The 22,073-nt window shown below is 37.0% G+C and overlaps 1 protein-coding gene across 2 annotated transcripts in view; it reads left to right on the top strand.

Annotated features, from left to right (window-relative positions):
* Positions 1-22,073, top strand: part of c9orf72 (C9orf72-SMCR8 complex subunit) — a 42,926-nt gene that overhangs the window by 19,590 nt on the left and 1,263 nt on the right. For both annotated transcript variants that reach the window (XM_087995467.1, XM_087995465.1), the window contains exons 3-9: positions 1,502-1,597; positions 6,472-6,536; positions 9,168-9,240; positions 14,493-14,609; positions 16,789-17,024; positions 19,604-19,661; positions 19,932-20,041. In XM_087995467.1, the coding sequence (XP_087851593.1) occupies positions 1,502-1,597; positions 6,472-6,536; positions 9,168-9,240; positions 14,493-14,609; positions 16,789-17,024; positions 19,604-19,661; positions 19,932-20,041 (755 nt within the window). The remainder of the gene's footprint in view (positions 1-1,501; positions 1,598-6,471; positions 6,537-9,167; positions 9,241-14,492; positions 14,610-16,788; positions 17,025-19,603; positions 19,662-19,931; positions 20,042-22,073) is intronic.

Genomic DNA, 22,073 nt, shown 5'->3' with positions numbered 1-22,073 from the left:
GATACTGTGGAATTTTCTCTGTAAAGTAGCTCAGGAATTGCACTGTAAAATGCTATAGAATCTCATTAACATGACAATGATATGATTATTTCCTCTTAGGCTGGAGGTCATAAAGCATTTTCTGTATAATTTTTAAGATATTTTTGGAAATAGTAATTCAGTTACAAATTTGGCCCTCCTGAAACTAGTCTTTCAAATGTTTGACATGTTTTTACATTAGGGACATTAAAAATGAGTGTTTTAAATTGCTTATTACTTTATTTGAACTTGGTCTATCTCCATGTATAACTGGCGAGAAATGTCTGACTATATCATAATGCAGATGAATAATTTAATCTGTGGATAGTTTCATAAACTACTTTATTCTCATAAGTGGTTTATGAAAACATCTATTTATCTTGCATGGCCAAGTACAGATTACTAGCATTGGAATATGTTTCTAAATTCACTAGTGGCCATATTTTGTAAAGAAAGTATAGTAGTGCTTCTACACACTGTCAACTTAAAAACATTAAAAAAAATTGGGTCAAGCGTAGGTCATTTGGTCTTTGGAGCTTGTTCTGCCATTCAATATGACCATGGCCGATCATCCAACTCAGTATCCCGATTCCATTTTCTCCCCACACTCATTGATTTAGTCCTCAGAACTATACCTAACTTCTTGAAAATATTCTGTTTTGGCCTTATCTGCTTTCTGTGACAGAGAATTCCACATGCTTATTACTGTCTTGGTGAAGAAATTTCTCATTTCAGTCTTAAATGGCCTACCATGAGGCCTACATCCATAGATACTTTGGATTTACCGCAGTGGTTGATTAGGGAAAATAATTATTTGATAAAATTATTATTCAAGTAAGCATGGATCTGATGGTTAGAGTTACTCCTCCAATGTCTCACATGAACCATTGGGATGAGACAAAATTAAAACTGGCAATCCTACACAGGAGAGGAAATGTCAAGGAGAAACAATTTAAGTACACTCACTATTTGAGCAATCTAGGGAAACCTAGAGATTGAATAAAACTAGCAATGTATAATAACCTTCAGAAATTGGTGAATCTTCTCTCCTTAGAAGAAGAATGATACTGGCATCACACTCAAATATGATCTAACACCCATGTATATGAGGTTTCCTATTTCCCCCTTCCATAACCGGAGGCTAGTTGTAGCCTCTCCTGCTATAATGGCTGAGAAAAACTAATGCAGCTTTGACCAATGGTCTATTCTGGCACATCCTAGTTTTTGTTACTTGACTGCCCTTAGTGCAATTAATTTATCCAATCAGGAGAGCTTTTTTAATTTTGTGAATTGCAATTTGCTATCATTACTGTCTGCAAACACACTCATAAGTGTACCCAGCCATAACCATATTCTCTATTCTCCATGTTCTCTATAATTAACCTGGAAGTGGATCTTAGAGCATCGTATTTTAAGAAGCTATATCCATGCATGTAGATCACTGTTGCTCTACTTACTTTTTATATGCACTGTTTTTTCTTAGGGACAAAGCATTATATCTTTCTTAACAACCGAGATCACACCTGTCATGGAATTATTTTCATCCATGAAAACACATGGCGTTCTAGAAGAAGTTCAAGTAAGTTTGTGCTTGATACTCACAAGGAGGAAATGGAATGTAGTTTGTGTTGAAACATGTCATTTGTTCAAATGTTTTCACATTTCAGAATCTTGTTAAGTCACAATGCTCATTAATATAATGTGTCAATGCAATATAAAATACCTAGCATCTCTGGAAAATTGGAAAATTTTAACAATTGAGTTGCGCATTGCACTTGCACATAACAGTCCTGCTAATACAGGAAGTGTCATTATAAAATTTAACTATAAAACCCTTTTATCTCCGAGGCTAGAGGTTCATACCTTATGCTTATCTTTAAATAAATAGTAAGGAAATATATTATATGTTAGATGCAATGAAAAATAAGATGCCTAAATCTTGGCTTCTCGGTTACTTGATTTCACCTATCAATATTCACTGGTCACTCACTGTTGAATCAAATCTCGTTTAGAATTTTTTGAAGTAGTTCTGTCCGGGAAATATTGTAACCTTGTAGATGAATCAAATAATAGAGAAGGATAAGGTGCAGTTAAGTAGTGATTATCCTGAACTAGTAATCCGGAGGCCTAGAAAACAGTTTTGGGATGAGAATATGAATCCCACAATGGCCTATAAATGTAATTAAACCTAGAATAAAAACCTAGTATCAGTATTTTTTCCCATTAAACAGCTGGATTGTTGTAAAATACCATCTAGTTTGATCCTTCAAGGGAGGATGTTTGCTGCTGTTATGTGGCCTGGCCTGTGTGTGCTATGATGCGCGAGATTGCTGTCTGTCCTCTGAAATGGTTTAGCAAACCAACCAGTTACATTCAAGGTGATTCATCGCTTTATTCTGTTATGAAGGTGTAGGTGTACTGTGCCTTTAAAAGAGAGAGGAAGCTGGCATGGACTGAAAGCACAGAGTGTACTGAATAATTTTAAAATGTAACATTTGGCTGACACAAATATCTGGTGAGGTGTTGCCATGGTACATAAACAAATTCAAATTCAGCCAATCAGTTTAAATTATGCCCAGATATCAAAATCCAATCAAATTTTACTGCTTGGGATGACATTAACTGATGAAATGATCCAATGTTTTGGGATATAAAACCGGACATTTTGAACAGTTAGGGGGAGAACAGTAAAGAGCACTCACTAGTAAAGACTGCCAGCAGAATAGCTCTCTAAAAGGTACTTGTCCATAAAAAATTTGCGTAGAGAAGACCAAAGCTGACCTAGAGAAGTCTACAGAAGAAGTTCGACATCCGAAAACAACAACTGGGTTTCAAATTAATTTGCCATAAATTTAAGAGGGAATTTATCAGACCAGTATTGTAGAGTGGGAAGTAAAAGATAGGTTTAAGAGAAAGGAGTTGTAAATAGTTGTTTAATGTTCTCTTTTGGAATTAAAGAATAATATTGTTCATTTTTACTTTAAATAGTGAGATCTGGGATGGTTTTTTGCCTCTTGAAATTTAACAGATTATGGTGCGAGGTGAGCTTCTTGGTGCAGAAGGGTTTAGCTGTGTTGTAACACTTCTCAACAATTAAGCTTTGGCAATAAAGACTGGACTTTGTCAGTGATCTCCTGTGAATGAATTATTGTATATACTCGAGTAATAGTCACATTTTTTGACTACTTAAGGTTAAATTTATAGGGTCAACTATTACATGGATACTAATTTTAAGTGGCTGAAATTCATGCTCATCAAAATTCATATTGTATCATTAACAGAAGCCCAACTGACCTCTAAGTGAATAAAGAGAAAAAATACAATGAATTAGGGCAATTATGAAACCGGGAGTGGAGCACAACAGCTGGTAGACTGGATGACATGGAGCAGGACGACTGGTACACTGACTCGTAAATGTTGATCTGTTTTCTGTGAAGAACTAGAGTTGCCTTTTACATGAGATACATGAAAAATTCCAGATTTTTTGGCCAAAAATAGGGGGTTGTCTTTTACCTGAGACTGACTATTACTCAAGTACCAATGGTAAAAGAATAAAGAGAAAGTGACTACTTTTCTGACATAAGATTAGTGGGAGTTGTAAAATGTAGGTAAATGGCATTTTTCAACAATTGATGAGCAGTGTGATTAGAACTGGTCATTTAAATGTTCCAGCTGTTTAATATTTAATGAGAGTGTTTGGTGAAATTTTGATTTTGCGTTATTTATAAAATCTGAATGCCTCTCTTGGAGAAATTAAAGGTGAACAATTCATTGAGTTATTTACTGATTTTAGGAAACTTAACTGTTTACCTTTTAAATGTTCAACAGAGATTGATGCATCTTTTTGGTTATTCGTTGGTCCGCAGTACTGATGACATCATTAAATTTACATAAGTATAATGATGCATTGTCTCACTTGGTTATTGTATTATACAAGATAGAAATAACTTGTCACTGTGGAACTGAAGCAATTATGCATAAATGAACTTTCTTGGGCTTCTTCGGGGAGTTTAAATATTTCCCTTCATGATATGCACACATTGTGATCCTTCTAACTAGATGTCCATTTCAGGTACTGGGGCTTCTTCTTATGTTTAGGCAGATAAACTGATCGTCTTTCTTGTTCAACTTCACCCACCAGAGAAATTGGAGGAATTAATGCAAATTAAGATGGAAATTTAAATCATTGAGGATAGGGATTCATTTGAGCGAAAACAGATATAAACCTAGCAAGAGTAGAAGGATGAAAAATGGTGAGATGCTTGAATCAGGAACAGGTAACAGAGAAACAGGAGGAAAGATTACAATGAGAAGACATAAAGGTTTAGAGAGTTTTGAATATGCTAATACTCCAGAAGTTTCCAGTAAGCAAACAGTGTTTCAAGTAGCAAGAGATTCTAACCCAGCTTGGCAAATGATTCTGGTCGTATTCTGCAATGTGCTTTTATGTATGCTTTTCCCAATTTCAGAACATCCTATGGACTTCATAACCAATGAAGCACTTCTAAGGTGTGATTGTTATAATGATGTAACTGGGACAACACATCTGTGTACAGCAATATTGTAATAGTGTCCGACAATTATTTTTATTGATGTTGGATGAAGGTTAAACTGATTTTTGGTTTGACTTCACGTGTGAAAGATGCATCTGTAATCATACGACCTTAAACAAAATGCTCAAGTGTCTGGAGTTGGCCTTGAAGCCTATAAATTCATGATTCGTGTAAAATGCTATCACTTGAGGCAGATAGTAGAGTGAGAGATGTACAATTTTCAAAGTATCAGTTGGGGACTACTGAAGAGTCTAGATGAAGAATCAAAATTTAGAGTATTTTTGGAGCTGGATATTAGGTTGGAAAAAAATGAGGAGAAGTTTTATAAATTTTTAGTCTGTCTTGAAACTGGTGAACTGGTAGAAGGCTTTTCTGGTCTTTTGAGAGAGATTTCACAGCACCTTGCTTTGACTTGCTGCTCTGAGTAAGTATGAAGTCTGAGGCAATGTCTTGCCATTCTGTGACATTGCATGTTGATGTTCCCATTTCTGTTGACATAATCACCCAGGATAAAACTCAATTTTCTGCCATTAATAAATTTCCTGAAATCAAATTCTGCTTTTTGTGTCACCTAGTTGTATACATTACAACATTTGAACACTAGGCGTACATCCTTTTCCTTCACCATCCTTCAGAGGTGTTACCTACATGAGTTTGGCTTGTTATCTGACTACAATACATTTACTGTTTTACAGTAGTGGATGAGTAATTGCATTTTGGTTGCAATATAGCCATTAAGCATAAAATATACAATGTAGATTACACCCAAACTACTTCATTTCATTATTCTGTATTTATTTCATATTATGTTATTTATTTGGATGCAGTATTTTCTACAAGCATTTTGTTACTAACTGCTATTTTCTTTCATGTAAGCTCTGATGAATATTCTACCACACCATTCAATGGTAAGAAAATATCCTAAAGCATTTTGCAGTGCAAATAGCTTACAATTACCATTACAAATTTTCAAAGATTCCATCTTTAAGACTCCTTACATATTCAACAGTGTGAGCATAATTTAATTTTATTATGCCTACCCAAAAGCTTGTAATTTGCTTTCCAGTTCCTTGTTTTCATTCAACTTGCATTTCTAGTAACAATTAGTTAATGTATATTTTCACAAAATTAAAAGCTACTTTTCTCTTAGCTATTTTAATTTGTCTATTTTAATTGCTTAGACTGGAACTTTATTTCTACATGATCTGCATTTTATTTGAACGCTACTTGATTAATTCTGAACAGCAAACTATCTTTGTTTTTTCTTTACTGTGTTTTATATTTCCATTAATCTTATTTCACAATCATAATCAAGAATTCAAACCTCATGGTAAGGGGCAGGCATTTGTTACTTTTGCCCGCATTAAAATATAAAATTAGTTGACATGGAATTAGTAGGGCTCAATATTTTTAACTTTCAAATTTCCCCTTTATCAGATTGTCTCATCTGTTTCCCTTTCAATTTCTGTAAAATGGCAAAAAATTTGTTTTAATGATCCCCATGCATTTCCACTTTAAAGTACATGAAAATTGACAATAGATAGTAACAAAAGTAGTAAATTAAAATGTTTCACAATTTCCATCTTAATTCTTAGTTAATGGATGAGCACTTGAAATGTGTCATGACACTCAGGATTATGGGCCAAGAGCTGAAAAGTGGGATTAGTGTAGATTGGTTGAGCCGATGCAACAGGCTGAGGGCCTTTCTCTGTTACATGACTATAATAATCATTTGAGTTCATATTGATTTATTTTTGCAATCGGAAGTCTCAGTTTCTCTTTCTGTTTCCCCTCACTTAATCTTTTGTTTTATATTCAGAAGTTTGGAGTGGTGTTCATACTGTTGCTACCTGGTTCAGAATGTGAGTGTAATATTAAATTGAATTTTAATTTGATTCAGATTAAGGATACCCTTTTGAATGATGATGATATTGGTGACAGCTGCCGTGAAGATTTTCTGCACAAGTGAGTGTTTATTTGCATGTAATATGAGAGCTCAGTTTTATTTGCAGTCATTTGTCCTTTAGCATTGTAGTACACCTGTACTTATTTGTTAAAGAACTCTGGCCCCAATTTCATTTCTATACTGTAGATGAGAGTTGTGCATGTGAGACCCTCTGGATTAGCAGTTATCCCTATGCTTGGAACCCCTGAAAGTATCCATTTAAAGCTGAGAGTTTGGAGTGTTCTGGTGTAGTTAAGTACTTAATTGGTCAAGAAAAGTTAAGACAATTAAAAATCTAGTGTAACTCTTGAGTAACTAATAAATTGTCCCCAATCCCCACACTCCCAACTACGCTGGCTCCGTTCCTCTTACGACTCACACTCTCTGATCTAAGAATCTCCTGCTCCAGACCTGACACCTCAGAGCTACTCCTGACACTCCACCACTACCTGTGGAGACAAAGAAACATGGAAAATAGGAGCAAGAGTTGGTCATTCAGCCCTCTGAGCTTGCACTGCCATACAGTATGGGCCATGGCTGACCATCAAACTCCATACCCAGTTCCCACTTCCTCCCCATACCCATAAGATCATAAGATATAGGAGCAGAATTAGGTCATTCAGCCCACTGAGTCAGCTCTGCCATTTGATCGTGACTGATATGTTTCTCAACCCCATTCTGCCTTCTCCCATAACCCCTGATTCCCTTACTAATGAAGAAACTATGTATCTCTGTCTTAAAGACAGTATATAACTCGCCCTCCACCGCCTTCTGCAACAATGAATCTCTGATTCACCACTCTCTGGATGAAGAAATTCCTCTTCATCTCTGATCTAAAGCCTTTGATCTCTTTAATATAAAGAACCATATCTGACTCCTTTTTGAAAACATTCAAATGATTTGGCCTCGATCGCTTTCTGTAGAAGATAATTCCATAGGCTCACCACTCTTGGTGAAGAATTTCTCATTATATCAGTCATAAATGGCCTACCCCATATCCTTAAACAGTGACCCCTGGTTCTGAATTCCCTGGTCATCGGGAACATCCTTCCTACATTTACCCAGTTTAGTCCTATTAGAATGTTTTGGGTTTCTATGAGAGCCTTCCCTCGTCCTTCTGAACTGAAGGGCATTTAATCAATCCAATTTCTCTTCGTACGTCAATCCTGTTGTCACAGGAATCCGTCTTGTGAACCTTTGTCATACTTTTCCATACAGCCAAAACATCTGTCCTCCGATAAGGAGACCAAATACCACAAAGTATCCCAGTGTGGTCTCACCAAGGTTCTGTACAATTGTAGCAAGAAGTCCCTGCTCCTGTACTCGAATCCTCTCGCTGTCAAGGCCAACATACCATTAGCTTTCTCTTTCACATGTTGCATCTACATGTTTATTTTCAGGTCTCATTGCGACTCTTCCTTTCCCAAACTATTGCCACTTGGATAATCTGCTTGTCTGTTTTTGCCATCAAAGTGGATAACTTCACATTTATCCACATTGTATACTTTATCTGCCATGCATTTATTCATCCACTTAACTTGTCTAAATCACACTGAAGCATTCCCTGTATCTTCCTCTCAATTCACATCATGCTCCCTAGCTTTTTCATCTGCCAAAATGGTGATATTACATTTTGGTACCTCATGTAAATTATTAATATATATTGTAGTAGTTGTGGTTCAAGCACTGATCCCTGTGGTGCCCCACTAGTCACTTCCTGCCACTCAGAAGAAGACCAATTTATCCCTACTCTTTGTTTCTTGTCTGCTAACCAGTTCTTATTCCAAAAAGAAATGCTAGAAAACATCAGCAGGTCTGGCAGCAGGTATACTAATAGCCAGCAACCTTCCTGCAGGTGCTAGCATTTCTGACTACTTTATCTATCCTTGGGCAATGTGACAGTTCCGTGTGACATGGTGGCAGCAGGGGTCTGCTTTAATTAAGTGGGTGAGCCATCCAGGGTTGGTAGCTTTCAAGATCATAATTGTTCTGAATTTCTACACTTTGGGCTTTTTCCAGGACATATGCACTAACTCACAATCAAAGGGATAGCACTGCAATTGTGTAAGAACTTGATACCCTTTTCAGGAGTGACAGCCAATATATCAAGTTTGTAACCAATGTGGCTAATCAGTCTGAGAGAGCTAGGGACATCAGCACCATAGCTGAATTCCATCGTGCCCAAGGAATCATTGCTCATGTGGTCCTCGGCTGGTCTGTGACTCTGGGAGCAGTCAAATTGTATGTTCTTGGCCAGTGCCACACGTAGCTTTCTGTTACTACTTTCACACCTGCAAAGATGAATACTGTTGATTAGTTTCCTGCTGAAGAAATGGCTGATTACACAAATGAGGAAGCCACACTGAGGCAGGGAAAGCTACGATGTTAGTCATGCAACAGCCAGACTATTGGTCTGCTCACAGTGAAATTTAGGTGCCTGGATTGCTAAGTTGGTGTCTTTAGTATGTGCCAGCAAAGGTTTCCATGGATTCCAGTTGTCTGTGACTTATACAACCTGACATCTGGTGTAAATTCTGGTGTAAAATCATATCAGCCCTTTTAGATATCAAGCTAAGCGTTAAATCCTGTTACAATTGCATATTGGGGATGTATTCTCTTTGAATGATGGGAATATTTTGTTTGATTTGCAGGGCCATTAGCTCTCACTTGCAGACATGTGGGTGTTCGGTTGTCATAGGAAGCAATCCAGAAAAAGTGAATAAGGTATTTGTTTCCTTTCAACCCAGAATTTGTTTTTAACAATTTTTTGTTGAGATGGTGACATTTTCATTCTCTTGTTCTTAACTGACTCTTTCTGGCCTTTACTTTTGTAATTCAGTATTGTTTTTCAAAATGAAAAGCATACTTCTGTTTGGAAGGTCCACTATTTCAGCTGAGAAATAAATTACTACGATAGGTTCTCAATCTCTTCAGGCAGTACGTTGCTTCACTGATATTTTCTTAGTGCCAGTCTTCCACTATATAAAGGTGAGCAGGGAGATCTTTCTCCTGGCCAATGGGAGGAAGGACCTGTTGCAAAAATTGAGATGTTACTGGAGATTGTAGAGGTTCGCTCCAGATGTGTGGTGTCCTCTCCGGCTTATAGTTCTCTGATTTTAGTGAACTGATCAAATCAGGAAAAGTGAGTTGCACAACACATTCAAGTACATCCTGATGTATATCTAACTCAAATTCGTGTCACAGTGCCTTGCCAAACCTACACCTGCAATCAATCTGACACCAACTTGGCTTGCAGATGCACCCATCACTCTCTGTCTCGACATTTCCACTTCCTATCTACAATCTAACACAAATCCTCAGTGATTTTGAGAAGATTTGTAGCTCAGGTTGATAAGTATGTAAGTTAGCTCGCTGAGCTTGAGGTTTGTTTTCAGACATTTCGTCACCATACTAGGTAACATCATCAGAGAGAGTCTCTGGTGAAGTACTAGTGGTATGTCCCGCCTCTTCATTTATAGGTCTTGGTTTCTTAAGGTGGGTGATGTCATTTCTGTTTTTTTTTTAAAGGGAAGATAGATATGATCTAAATAAATGTGTTTATTGATTGAGTTCTGGTTAGAATGCCATGCCTCTAAAAATTCTGTTGTGTGTCTTTGTTTTGCCTGTCCTAGGATGAGTGTGTTTTCCCGGTCAGAGTGGTGTCCTTCTTTGTCCACTATAGAAACTAGTGATAGTGGGTCATGTCTTTGGTGGCTAGTTGGTGTTCATGTATCCTGGTGGCAAGTTTCCTGCTAGTTTGATGTTATGTTTCTTAAAGAAAAAAACAGAAGAAAAATATCTATACAACGTTTTCAAGAAAAACGGGTACCCAATAAACACAATCCGCTAATTCCTCAGAAACAAACCCAAACAAGCAGACACAACGCAACCTAAAACTACAGCCACATTACTTTACCTTACATCAAAGACATATCAGAAATGACTTCCAGACTACTCAGACCCCTTGGCATCATGGTAGCCCACAAACCTACCAATACACTTAAACAGCGACTAATGGACCTAAAAGGATCCAATAGATACCACCAGCAAAACTTACATCATTTACAAGATACCATGCAAGAACTGTAAAAAAAAAAACTACATCGGACAAACTAGCAGGAAACTTGCCACCAGGATACATGAACACCAACTGGCCACCAAATGATATGATCCACTATCACTAGTTTCTATACATACTGGGATAGAATTGTGAAGCTTACAAAGACAAAAAGAGGGGAAAAAAAAGGAAGAAGATCAAATAGGAGGGTGAGCTAGCCAGTAATATAAAGGAAGACTGTAAGAGTTTCTTTAGATATATAAAGGGCAAAAGAGAGCCAAAAGTGGACATTGGACTGCTGAAAAATGATGCTGGAGAGATAGTGGTGGGAAACAAGGAAATGGCTGAGGAACGGAATAATACTTTGTCAGTCTTCACAGTGGAAGACATGAGTAATATCCCAAAAATTTAAAAGAGTGAAGGGGCAGAGCTGAGTATGGTGGCCATCACCAAGGAGAAAGTGCTAGAAAATGTGAATGGCCTGAAGGTGGATAAATCACTTGGACCAGTTGGACTACACCCGAGAGTTCTAGGGAGACAGCTGAAGACATAATGGGCGTGTAAGTGGTGATCTTTCAGAAATTGCTAGAATCAAGGAGGCTGCCAGAGGACTGGAAAATCGCTAACGTGACACCCCTATTTAAAAAAGGGGGTAAGGCAAAAGACAGAAAATGACAAACTGATTAGCCTAATCTTGGTCATGGGTAAGAGCCTGGAGGATCTATTATGAAGGATAAGATTTCTGAATACTTGGAAGTGAATGGTAAATTAGGGCAAAGTCAGCATGGTTTCATCAAGGGGAGGTCATTGCCTGACAAAGCTTCTAGAATTCTTTGAGGAAGTAACAAGCAGGTTAAACCAAGGAGAGCCAATGGATGTTATCTACTTGGACTTCAAGAAGGCCTTTGACAAGGTGCTGCAGGAAGGCTACTGAGTAAGGTAAGGGTCTATGATGTTAGAGGCAAGATGCTAACATGGATAGAAGCCTGGCTGTCTGGCAGAAAGCAGAGAGTGGGGATGAAACCATTTTTTTCAGTATAGCAGCCAAAGACTGGTGTTCTGCAAGGCTCAGTATTAGGACCACAACTTTTCACTTTATACTTTAACAATCTAGTTGCAGGAACTGAGGGATTTCTGGCTAACTTTACAGATGATACAAAGATGGGTAGAGGGACAGGTAGCATTGAGGAAGCGGGGAGGCTGAAGAAGGATTTTGACAGGTTAGGAGAGTGGGCAAGAAGTGGCAGATGGAATAGAATATTGGAAAGTTGAGGTCATGCACTTTGGTAGGAAGAATAGGGGCATGGACTATTTTCTAATTGGGAAGAAAATTCAGAAGTCTGAAGTGCAGAGACATGGGAGTTTTAGTCCAGGATTCTCTCAAGGTAAACTTGCAGATTGAGTCAGTAGTTAGGAAGGCAAATGCAATAATTGCATTTATTTTGAGAGGACTTGAGTACAAAAGCAGGGATGTACATCTGAGGCTCTATAACGCTCTAGTCAGGCCATATTTGGAGTGTTGTGTACAGTTCTGGGCTCCATATTCTCAGGAAGGATGCACTGGCCCTTGAGTGTGTTGAAGGAGGTTCACAAGAATGGTCCCAGGAATGAAAAGCTTAATAAAAGAGGAACATTTGAGGACTCTGGGCCTATATTCGATGGATTCTGGATTAGTGGTGCTGGAAGAGCACAGCAGTTCAGGCAGCATCCGAGGAGCAGTAAAATCGACGTTTTGGGCAAAAGCCCTTCATCAGGAATACAGGCAGAGTGCCTGAAGGGTGGAGAAATAAGTGAGAGGAGATAAGTGGGGGTGGGGAGAAAGTAGCATAGAGTATAATAGGTGAGTGGGGGAGGGGGGTGATGGTGGAGTGGATAGGTGGAAAAGAAGATAGGCAGGTAGGGCAAGTCATGGGGACAGTGCTGAGCTGGAAGTTTGGAACTGGAGTGAGGTGGGGAAAGGGGACCTGTATTCCTGATGAAGGGCTTTTGCCCAAAACGTCGATTTTACTGCTCCTCGGATGCTGCCTAAACTGCTGTGATCTTCCAGCACCACTAATCCAGAATCTGGTTTCCAGCATCTGCAGTCATTGATTTTACCTATATTCGATGGAGTTTAGAAGGATGAGGGGAAATTAATTGAAACATAGAGAATACTGAATGGCTTAGACACAGTAGATGTTGGGAAGATGCCTCCATTGATAGGAGAGACTAGGACCCGAGGTCACAGCCTTAGAGTAAAGGGAAGATCCTTTAGAACAGAGATGATGAGAGCAAGCTTCAGTCAGAGAGTGGTGAATCTATGGAATTCATTGCCACAGAAGGCTGTGGAGGTCAGGTCATTGAGTGTATTTAAGACTGAGATAGATGGGTTCTTGAGTATCAAGGGCATTAAGGGTTACGGGGAGAATGGGGTTGAGAAACCTATCAGCCATGATTGAATGGTGAAGCAGACTCGATGGGATGAATGGCCTAATTTCTGCTCCTGTGTCTTTTGGTCTTGCTTTTCTGTTTTTCCTGCCGAAGTGGACAATTTCACATTTTTCCATCTTACACTCCATCGCCCTTTCTTTTTGCTCAATTGCTTAACCTGCCCATGTTCCTTTGTAGACTTCTCATATCCTCTGTATAATTTGCTTTCCTATCTATCTTTGTTTGTTTAATTAGAAAACTTAGTTACAATACATTTAGTCTGCTCATCTGATTCATTAATATCGATTGTAAATAGTTGTAGCCCAGCACTGATCCCAAAGTTACTTCGCTACGGTTTGCTCACCTGAATATGACCCATTTATCCCAACTCTGTTTCTTGTAGGTTAGGCAGTCTTTTATCCATGCTTGTGTTTCTGGCGAGGGCGTGATATCACTGGGCAACAAAATAAGGTTTTAGACACCAATACAAAAAGGACAGGGGTTGTAACATAACTTGCTGGATAAAATAAATATTTGAAGTTTTATAACAACTATAGTTCTAGAGTGTATTTAAGTATTCAATCCTATTATTTATTCTAAGTATCTTATTGATTGAAAAAAAATAAAATATCTAGTATATCAAGTAATTTGTTTAACAGTGGAAGCATTTTTGCATTATTTCAGTTTTAATAATCCGAATAATTGGAGCAACTTTTAATTAAGGAAATAAAAAAGAAAAGTTGACTCACTTTTGGTTTAACTTGCTGCTTTACGATTTAAAACTTGTGGTAATCTTTGTCTTTGTGCAATACAGCATGCTATTAATATCAGTAACCCTCTGAATAATAATTCATTCCAGTCAGTGTACACATATTATGTAAAATATTACCTTTATCTTCGAGTAAATGTTCAATTTCATTTTACTGCCATCTTTTATTTTGTTAGCCAGAGTTTAACATTATAGGAGTAGATATTTTACAGCACAAGAAAACAATAACAAAATTTAGCATAGAGAAAAGACTGCAGAATAATATATCCGATTACACAGAAACAAAGAGAAAAGGAGAAGCAGACCGTTCAGCCCTTGGTGCCTGCTCCACCATTCACTATGATTGCAGATGATCATCCAACTCAAACACCTGTTCAGCTTTTCCCCCATACCCTTTGATCCTTTAGCCCAAAGTGATATATCCAACTCCTTCTAGAAATCAAATTATTATTACTATTATTTCAGAATGCAGTTTTTGTTGTCCACCACGTACTGGACTTAGCTTTCAGCATTTCAGTTTCTTGAACAACATTATTCATTACTATTTACACTTAGCCACAGACTTACCAAGGCATTTTTTAACTGGAGATTATTGTGATTTGAAAGGTCATTTTGATGCAGTGGCCTGGGACCTTTGTGCGAACAGGGCAAGCAACTGTATCACCACTTAATCCATTTGGATGTAACAGGTTAATCAGAAGATTTGTATATGATCTGTTAACTATTTCTCTGTATTGACAGATGGTTCGAACATTGTGCCTTTTCTTAACTCCAAATGAACGAAAATGCTCACGACTTGCTAATGCTAGTAGTTCTTTCAAATATGATTCAGGTCTTTTTGTTCAGGGCCTTTTAAAGGTAAGATTATGTTCGTAGAGATAATCAAAATTTATTTCTTCATGCCTGCAAGTTTTAATTTCCTTTTTCTCCATTACATTTTTTAATTCCTTCCTTATATTAGCAAGGACCATCCTCTGGCCTGTAGGTAGTTTATTGTGTTGTCAAAAAGTGTGATACTGGAAAAGCACAGCCGGTCAGGGAGTATCGGAGGAGCAGGAGAAACAACGTTACAAGCATGAGCTCTTCATCAGGAATGTCATCACTTTCATGATGAAGAGCTAATGCGCGAAACATCGACTGCCCTGCTCCTCAGATGCTGCCTGACTAGCTGTGCTTTTCCAGCGCCATTTTTTTGACTCTGATCTCCAGCATCTGCAGTCCTTACTTTCTCCCTGTTTAATGTTCAATTTTTGTTTTCCTCGATGTCACCTGTGATAACCTGTGCTCTATTACTTTTCCTGCATGAACAAAGAACTTCTGAATATTTTGGCAGAGCTTTGCTCAGTAGTAATTGCCCTACTGCCTAGGAATTGATGGACTTTAAGAGGCTCTTAGTTCATTCAGCGTTTTCTTACTCCGATCACATTTGTAATTATTGAGAGCTGATTGCTTACTTTAAATTACAGTGTTCATTACACTGATAAGAACAAAATAGGAGAAGGAAAAGGCCATCTGGCCTGTCGAGCCTGCTCTGTCATTCAATACTGTTCAAAAATCTATCTTTGCTTTAAAAACATTCAATGAGGTAGCCTCTGTACAGCAGCATGCTGCAGATTTTCACCATTAAATAATAGGCCATTTTATTGCTATTACTACCAAAATTTAACCAACATTGTATTCCATCTGCCAGACCCTTGCCCACTTACTTAATCTATGTTTATCCCTCTGCAGATTTTGCGTCCTCTGCACACTTTGCTTGACCACTCATTTTGGAGTCATCTGTGAATTCTGACACACTACACTTGGTCCCCAACTCTAAATCATGTATGTAAATTGTAAACAATTGCAGACCCACACTGATCCCTGAGGCGCATCACTAGCCACTGATTGCCAACCCGAAAAACACCCATTTATCCTCACTCTTTGCTTTCTCTTAGTTAACCAATCTACTATCCATGCTAATACATTATTTGTAATGCCTGTAACACACCTTTATCTTATGCAGCAGCCTTTTGTGTAGCACCTTGTCGAATGCATGAAATCTAGATACACCACATCCACCGGTTCCCCTGTTGTCCTCCGTGCTCATAAATGTCCTCAAAGCATTCCAATAAATCAGTTTCATGAACCCATTCTGTGTCTGCCCGATGGGATAAGTTCTATCTAGATGTCTTGCTAGTTCTTCCGTGACTATAGATCCAACATTTTCCCCACTACAGAAGTTAAGTAACATACCTATAGTTACCCGTCTTGTCTTCCTCCTTTTTATTAAAGGATGACGTTTATATTTGCTGTTTTTCAATCTGCTGGAATTGCCAGAGTCCAGTGGATTTTGGTAAATTACCACGAGCACATTTGCTATATCCCCCACCATCTCTTTGAGTAGCTTGGGATACATCCCACCAGGATCAGTAGACTTGTCCATCTTTAGCCCCATTAGTTTGACCAATGTTACTACTTTAACGATAATGATTGTTTATAGGTCTTCATCTGCTGTAGCCTCCTTGTCATGTTATTTGTGTCTTCCACTGTGAAGACCGATACAAAATACCTGTTAAACACCTTGGCCGTTTCCTCATTTCCCATTATTAAATCCCCCTTCTTATCCTGTAAAGGAGCAATGTTTACCATAGCCATTCTTTCATTTTATATATTTTATAGAAAGTTTTGCTATCTGTTTTTGTACTCTTAGCTAGTTTACTCTCAATCCATCTTACCTTTCTTTATAGCTTTTTTCTCATGGCTTTTTATTGACCTTTAAAGTTTCCCATTAGTATTTGCCACTTTGTATGCATTTGCTTTCAATTTGATACTCTCCTTTATTTTCTTAGTTATCCATGGCTGATTATCTCTTTTCGTACAGTCCTTTCTTTTCACTGGTATATACTTTTGCTGAGCACTATGAAAAATGGCTTTGAAAGTCCTCACTGTTCCTCAATTGTCCCACCGTACAGAGTTTGCCTTTAATCATTACTAAAAGCAATTACTTAGAATTGAAGTTTCTAATTACAATAAATGTGAACTTTAATGTTCTCAGGATGCTACCGGTAGCTTTGTGCTGCCTTTCCGTCAAATTATGTATGCTCCATACCCAACCACACACATTGATGTTGACGTGAATACAGTGAAGCAGATGGCCCCGTGCCATGAACACATTTATAACCAGCAGAGTTACATGAGCCAGGAACTTCACAAACTTCAAAAGACTGCATCAGAAGAAGATGTGATCCCTGATACTGTAATTCATATGGATGAGAGTTTCACTCCTGATCTGTAGGTATTTGAAAATAGGTTTTTTTAAACAACAAAAATATACATACATTATGTTCATTCGTGTGGAATCTAAGAGCTGAACTATATTTAGAGCAGAGACATTGGAATAACATTCAGTATTTGGTAGTTACATTCTGCAAAGCTAGGTGTTTTGTTATAATGTTATATTAAATATATAAATTGTATTTTCCACCAGAATATGTTAACAATTTAGTTATCTGACCTGAAATTTAATATTTTTGTCAATATTTTGAAAAACCCAGGCTAGCAGTTATAGTGGAAGTGATAAAAAGCAAACAGTAATTCTCATTAATAAATTTATCAAAGGAGAAGATTTTATTTCCATCCTTTTAGTCTTGGCTTTATATTACCTTGCCAGATCAAGTACTAGGAGTGAAGCAAGATGCTATCGCAATTCAAAGCATCATGTTTTCTGTTGGTGAGAAGATAGTATGCTGAATATGTTTACTGATTACTTAAATTGCATATTTATTGCTTCGTGAATGCTATTCATGGTGAGGGGAAAATAGAAATTTACTTGCATCATTTATTAATAAGATTAGGAATTAAGTGTGGTATTATGGATTCTGTTATCTGGACACCTTGAAAAGAAAGTTTCAAAATTTTGGAATGGCCACAGCTTAGAAATCTCAATATATTGTACTTTGTACAAAAGTATTAAGACTTTTTTCAGACTTTATTTATGCTGGATAATTCAGAAATCAAAACCATGAAGAGCTATTACTTCTTAGTTTGCAAGTTATTAATGAAATCTGGGCGAATGAGATACCCTACTTAAAGATAATTTCTGTATTGTTTCATAACTTATTTTCTTCCATGAGATGTGGACATCACTATAATGAAATGCATTTATTATCCATTGCATTTTCCCTGGAGAGGGTGGCAATGAGCAGCCTTCTTGGTTTGTTGCAGCCTTTGCAAGATAGGGACACCTAGAATGTTGTTAGGAAAGGAGTTCCAGGATTTTGGCCTTTATTGATTTCCTTGAACTGTGGTGATCGACTTCACCAACCCAAATAACTTTACCTGATTTCCATTAACTCAGTTGATGCTATACTCATTCAAAAGCTGCCTTGCTGTCAAGGGCAGTCTCTGTCATCTCACACCTGTAGGTCATCTCACATCTGTACATCATCTCTTTTACCCATGTTTGGACCAATGTTATAATGAGGTCAGGAGCTGAGTGGCTCTGGCATGGACCAAAATTGTTAAAGTCTCAGTTCTTGGATCATATACTGATGTCACAAACCAATGTTGCCACTAATACCAAGATTTCATTGTATGCACGGTTCAAACATAATGAAGAATACCCTTCACAGCGACCTAACTATATTGATTACCCACCTCTTTTCACGATATATTCCAGATACTTGTGAAATCCTGTGTGTTTTAAAAAAAACGAATAAAATCTATTGTGGAGACTTGCCTAATTAGGAGTGATTTACACTACTGTTTTCAAATAAAAGATGGTTAAAACTTCGTACCTTGAGATTTTTGGATAAATGCCCTGTCATCAGTATATATATTTTTAACAAGATGTAAAACTAAAATATTAAAAATTTGAAATTCCTATAATTTCCTCTGAATTCTTATAGTTTCTTGGCTTGAAGAATTATTTTGCAGTCTGTTCATAGCTTAGTCCATATAGCACACTTTGGTTATTTATGGTTCATGAAAACAAATCCAGTTTCTAATTTCTGTATCCCGCTTATTGTAAACATTGATACAGGAATATGTGTGGAGAATTGTGGTCATAATTCATCAGCCTAGAACGTTTAGTATTTATTATTAAATATTTCTCCAAGTAATTCCAACTTGGACATGATTGACACCCCTCACTCTCAAATTAATGAAGTACAGGAAAACATTGTAACTGTAAATGTGTAGTAACAGACTGTCAAGTTGTCAGCCAATCATATGGATTGAGCTAGGTTGATGGCCTCTATCCTAACTTATGAACGACCTCATACCTTCCTAGGTGTAGGTGAGAATAACTGTCAGTAAATATCTATATTAATAAATTCAGTTTTAAGTAATTGAATTTTGTGGTTTCTTTTTCCCTAAATGGTTGCGGAATACTGCACTTTAAAGTAATTTAGATTAGATTAGATTACTAACAGTGTGGAAACAGGCCCTTCGGCCCAACAAGTCCACACCGCCCCGCCGAAGCGCAACCCACCCATACCCCTACATTTACCCCTTACCTAACACTACGGGCAACTTAGCATGGCCAATTCACCTGACCTGCACATCTTTGTGACTGTGGGAGGAAACCGGAGCACCCGGAGGAAACCCACGCAGACATGGGGAGAATGTGCAAACTCCACACAGTCAGTCGCCTGAGGCGGGAATTGAACCCGGGTCTCTGGCGCACTGTGCCACCGTGCCGCCCACGGTTTAGTCCCAGATTAATTTCAAATTTGAGTTTTGGAGTAAACAATCAATAATGTAATCCTTGCACAAATCATTTGATTTTTATGTAAATTATGTTTTCTATTATAAATTTGTTTCTCTAATTTGTATTCATGTTTGAATCGCATTTCAATAAATTGTTTCAGGAATATTTTCCAGGACATGATGTATCGAGATACATTGGTAAAGTCGTTTTTAGATCAGGTATGAAATATTGGAAATAAAATGTTAATAGTGAACAATTTTCACTGATGCCTTTGTATAATAGTTTCTTAATACTTTTGTGGAAGATTGGTTCTCCTATTTGATCATGAAGACATTTTTGGTACAGTATTATCTAGAATATAGTTTATAACATTTAGAAAAGGAAAACTCAGTAAAATAGCATTTTCAAAGTATTCATATAAATCTAATATTTTGAAAATTTTAAAACTGGCTGAGTAAAATTATGATTTCAAAATTTCTCTTTCACAGATTTTTCAGCTCAAATCTGGCTTGTCCCTCAGAAGCATTTTTCTGTCACAGTTTCTCCTTGTTCTTCACAGAAAAGCTCAAACAGTGATAAAATACATAGAGGATGAAACGTATGCAAAAATTTATTTTCTGATTTTATTGTTATTTTAAAATCATAAGATCTATTGAATTTCGAAAATATCTCTACTTATCTAAATGTCTTTCTTAGTAACTGCCCTCCTAAATATTTTACAGTAAGACTTAATTTGAAGTTGACTTGAGTGTCGTTTACTAAAATAGCAACAATATATTTCTTTATTGTTGTGTTTCACTTTAACATTGTTTTGCAGACCACCTGTTCTGAGGCTTGCATACTCTCCAAAACCATTTTTTCTTTGCTTCTGCAAAGTTTTTTGTCTGACTTCCATTTCCACCCTCCATTTTACTTTTAAAGTTTCATGTCATTTGGAACAATCTTGCTCAATGGTCTTCCTCTCATTCCTGCACCTACCATTAGACCTTCTTCACCCCATCTGCTGCTCCTGCCTCCTCCTCCTGCTGCCAATTCTTATCTTTAAAGTCTCGGTGACCGTTGCCACCGCAGGAGACTTGCAACTCTGCTCCTGGGTCCCATTTTGAAGATGCCCTGAAATCCTAGTAGCACATGTTCATTGGTGCAGGTAGTTCTGGACTTGTACTGACCAATGCTGCCACTAGATGGATCCTAGTTAATTAATGCTTCTTCAGGTGAATGTAATGTTAACATTTTATATACAGTATTTGTCTTTATATTGTAGTACTTTTCCAAAAAAAAGAGGTTTTGTTTATAAATGTAGGCATTGAGGAACAACACATTGTAGGTGTTGAGGAACTTAACACCATCAAGTTAATGTTTTAAAGTTAATAAAGGTCTGAAGTACTCAAATGTTTCTTTTATGTTTAGTGATATGTTTTATTTTGAAAGCTATTTCAACTGGGAATAGACAGTAGTGCACATTAAGAGTTGGTACTTAAACCTGTACATAGTTTTATTTCTGGCCAGTGAATGCCCGAAAGGAACCTAGCTGCAGTTTTAACATTGATTTCTATAGGAACCTGTGATTCACAGTGTTGTTTCACTTAATCGCAATTTTAAGAAACACAAACAAATTTAAGTGATAACTTGATGTAAATGTAAATGCAGTCCCTCTCTTCCATAATTTTGTTTGCTACATTAATACTTGTGTCATTTCCTTGCCATTGAGAATTACTTAAAGATAATCTGATAATGAAGAAACCAGTCAGCTTAATCTAAAATTGATGGCATGAATTCTTTATCAGTTTAAAATATTAATATTGTCTCAAACTATAGACCAACTAGTTCTGTACTTCTCTACATATTACTTTTCATTTAAAAGTAATTGTATACATCAAAATATTACAATTCTGAAATCGTTAACGGCATACTAAATGTTAACTTTATCATTTGAATCAGATTTATTAGAGTACCAGCAATATGCATTCTGCTTAAACTTCTGAATAAGTTTGACGCTATGACATCATAGCTACAGAAGTATAATGATCCTCATGTAAGCTTTTAGGATTTAATCATATTTATCATTTATTAATAAATAAATATTTTATTGGCAAACACTTCTCATTGTTTAGTCAGGAAAACAGACGGCATGGAAAATTATATATTTGAATGAATTGTTCATGGGGATATTTGATTATGGGACTAGCCGGATGGGCTGCAATTCTTCCTCTTTCTCTAAATATAAAATTGTTCATTAATTCTTTTGGCTAAATATTAGCCAGTGATTTTAGCACTTTTTACTAACTGACTATATTTTATATTCTAGTCAGTTATAACTGCCAACAACTATTTCAAGCAGTAACATATTTTGTTACTTGTATTGTGTGGCAGGTACTTGAGCAGGTATCCCCATTCAATAGCCATTGCCAAAAGTCAAATCTTCAATAAGTAAAAATATTTTTTACAATTGTTTATGTTATGAAATACTTGGGGGATTACACTTCTAAATAACTACCTTGAATGATCCTTGGCTTACTGTTATTTTCCTTGAAATTGAATATTTAATCAATTCTCTCAGATGGTGATATTAGAAGTGCACCTGGTTACGGCAATAAAAAAAGTTTCCTTTTCTTTGGGTATAGTGACTA

The sequence above is a fragment of the Chiloscyllium plagiosum genome, unplaced genomic scaffold (genome assembly GCF_037043375.1).
Source record: "Chiloscyllium plagiosum isolate Xiang-an unplaced genomic scaffold, Cpla_swu_hap1 HiC_scaffold_2, whole genome shotgun sequence".
NCBI classification, from domain to species: Eukaryota; Metazoa; Chordata; class Chondrichthyes; order Orectolobiformes; family Hemiscylliidae; genus Chiloscyllium; species Chiloscyllium plagiosum.
The sequence above is the reverse complement of the archived record's forward strand: the minus strand, read 5'-3'. Positions and strand labels throughout refer to the sequence as shown.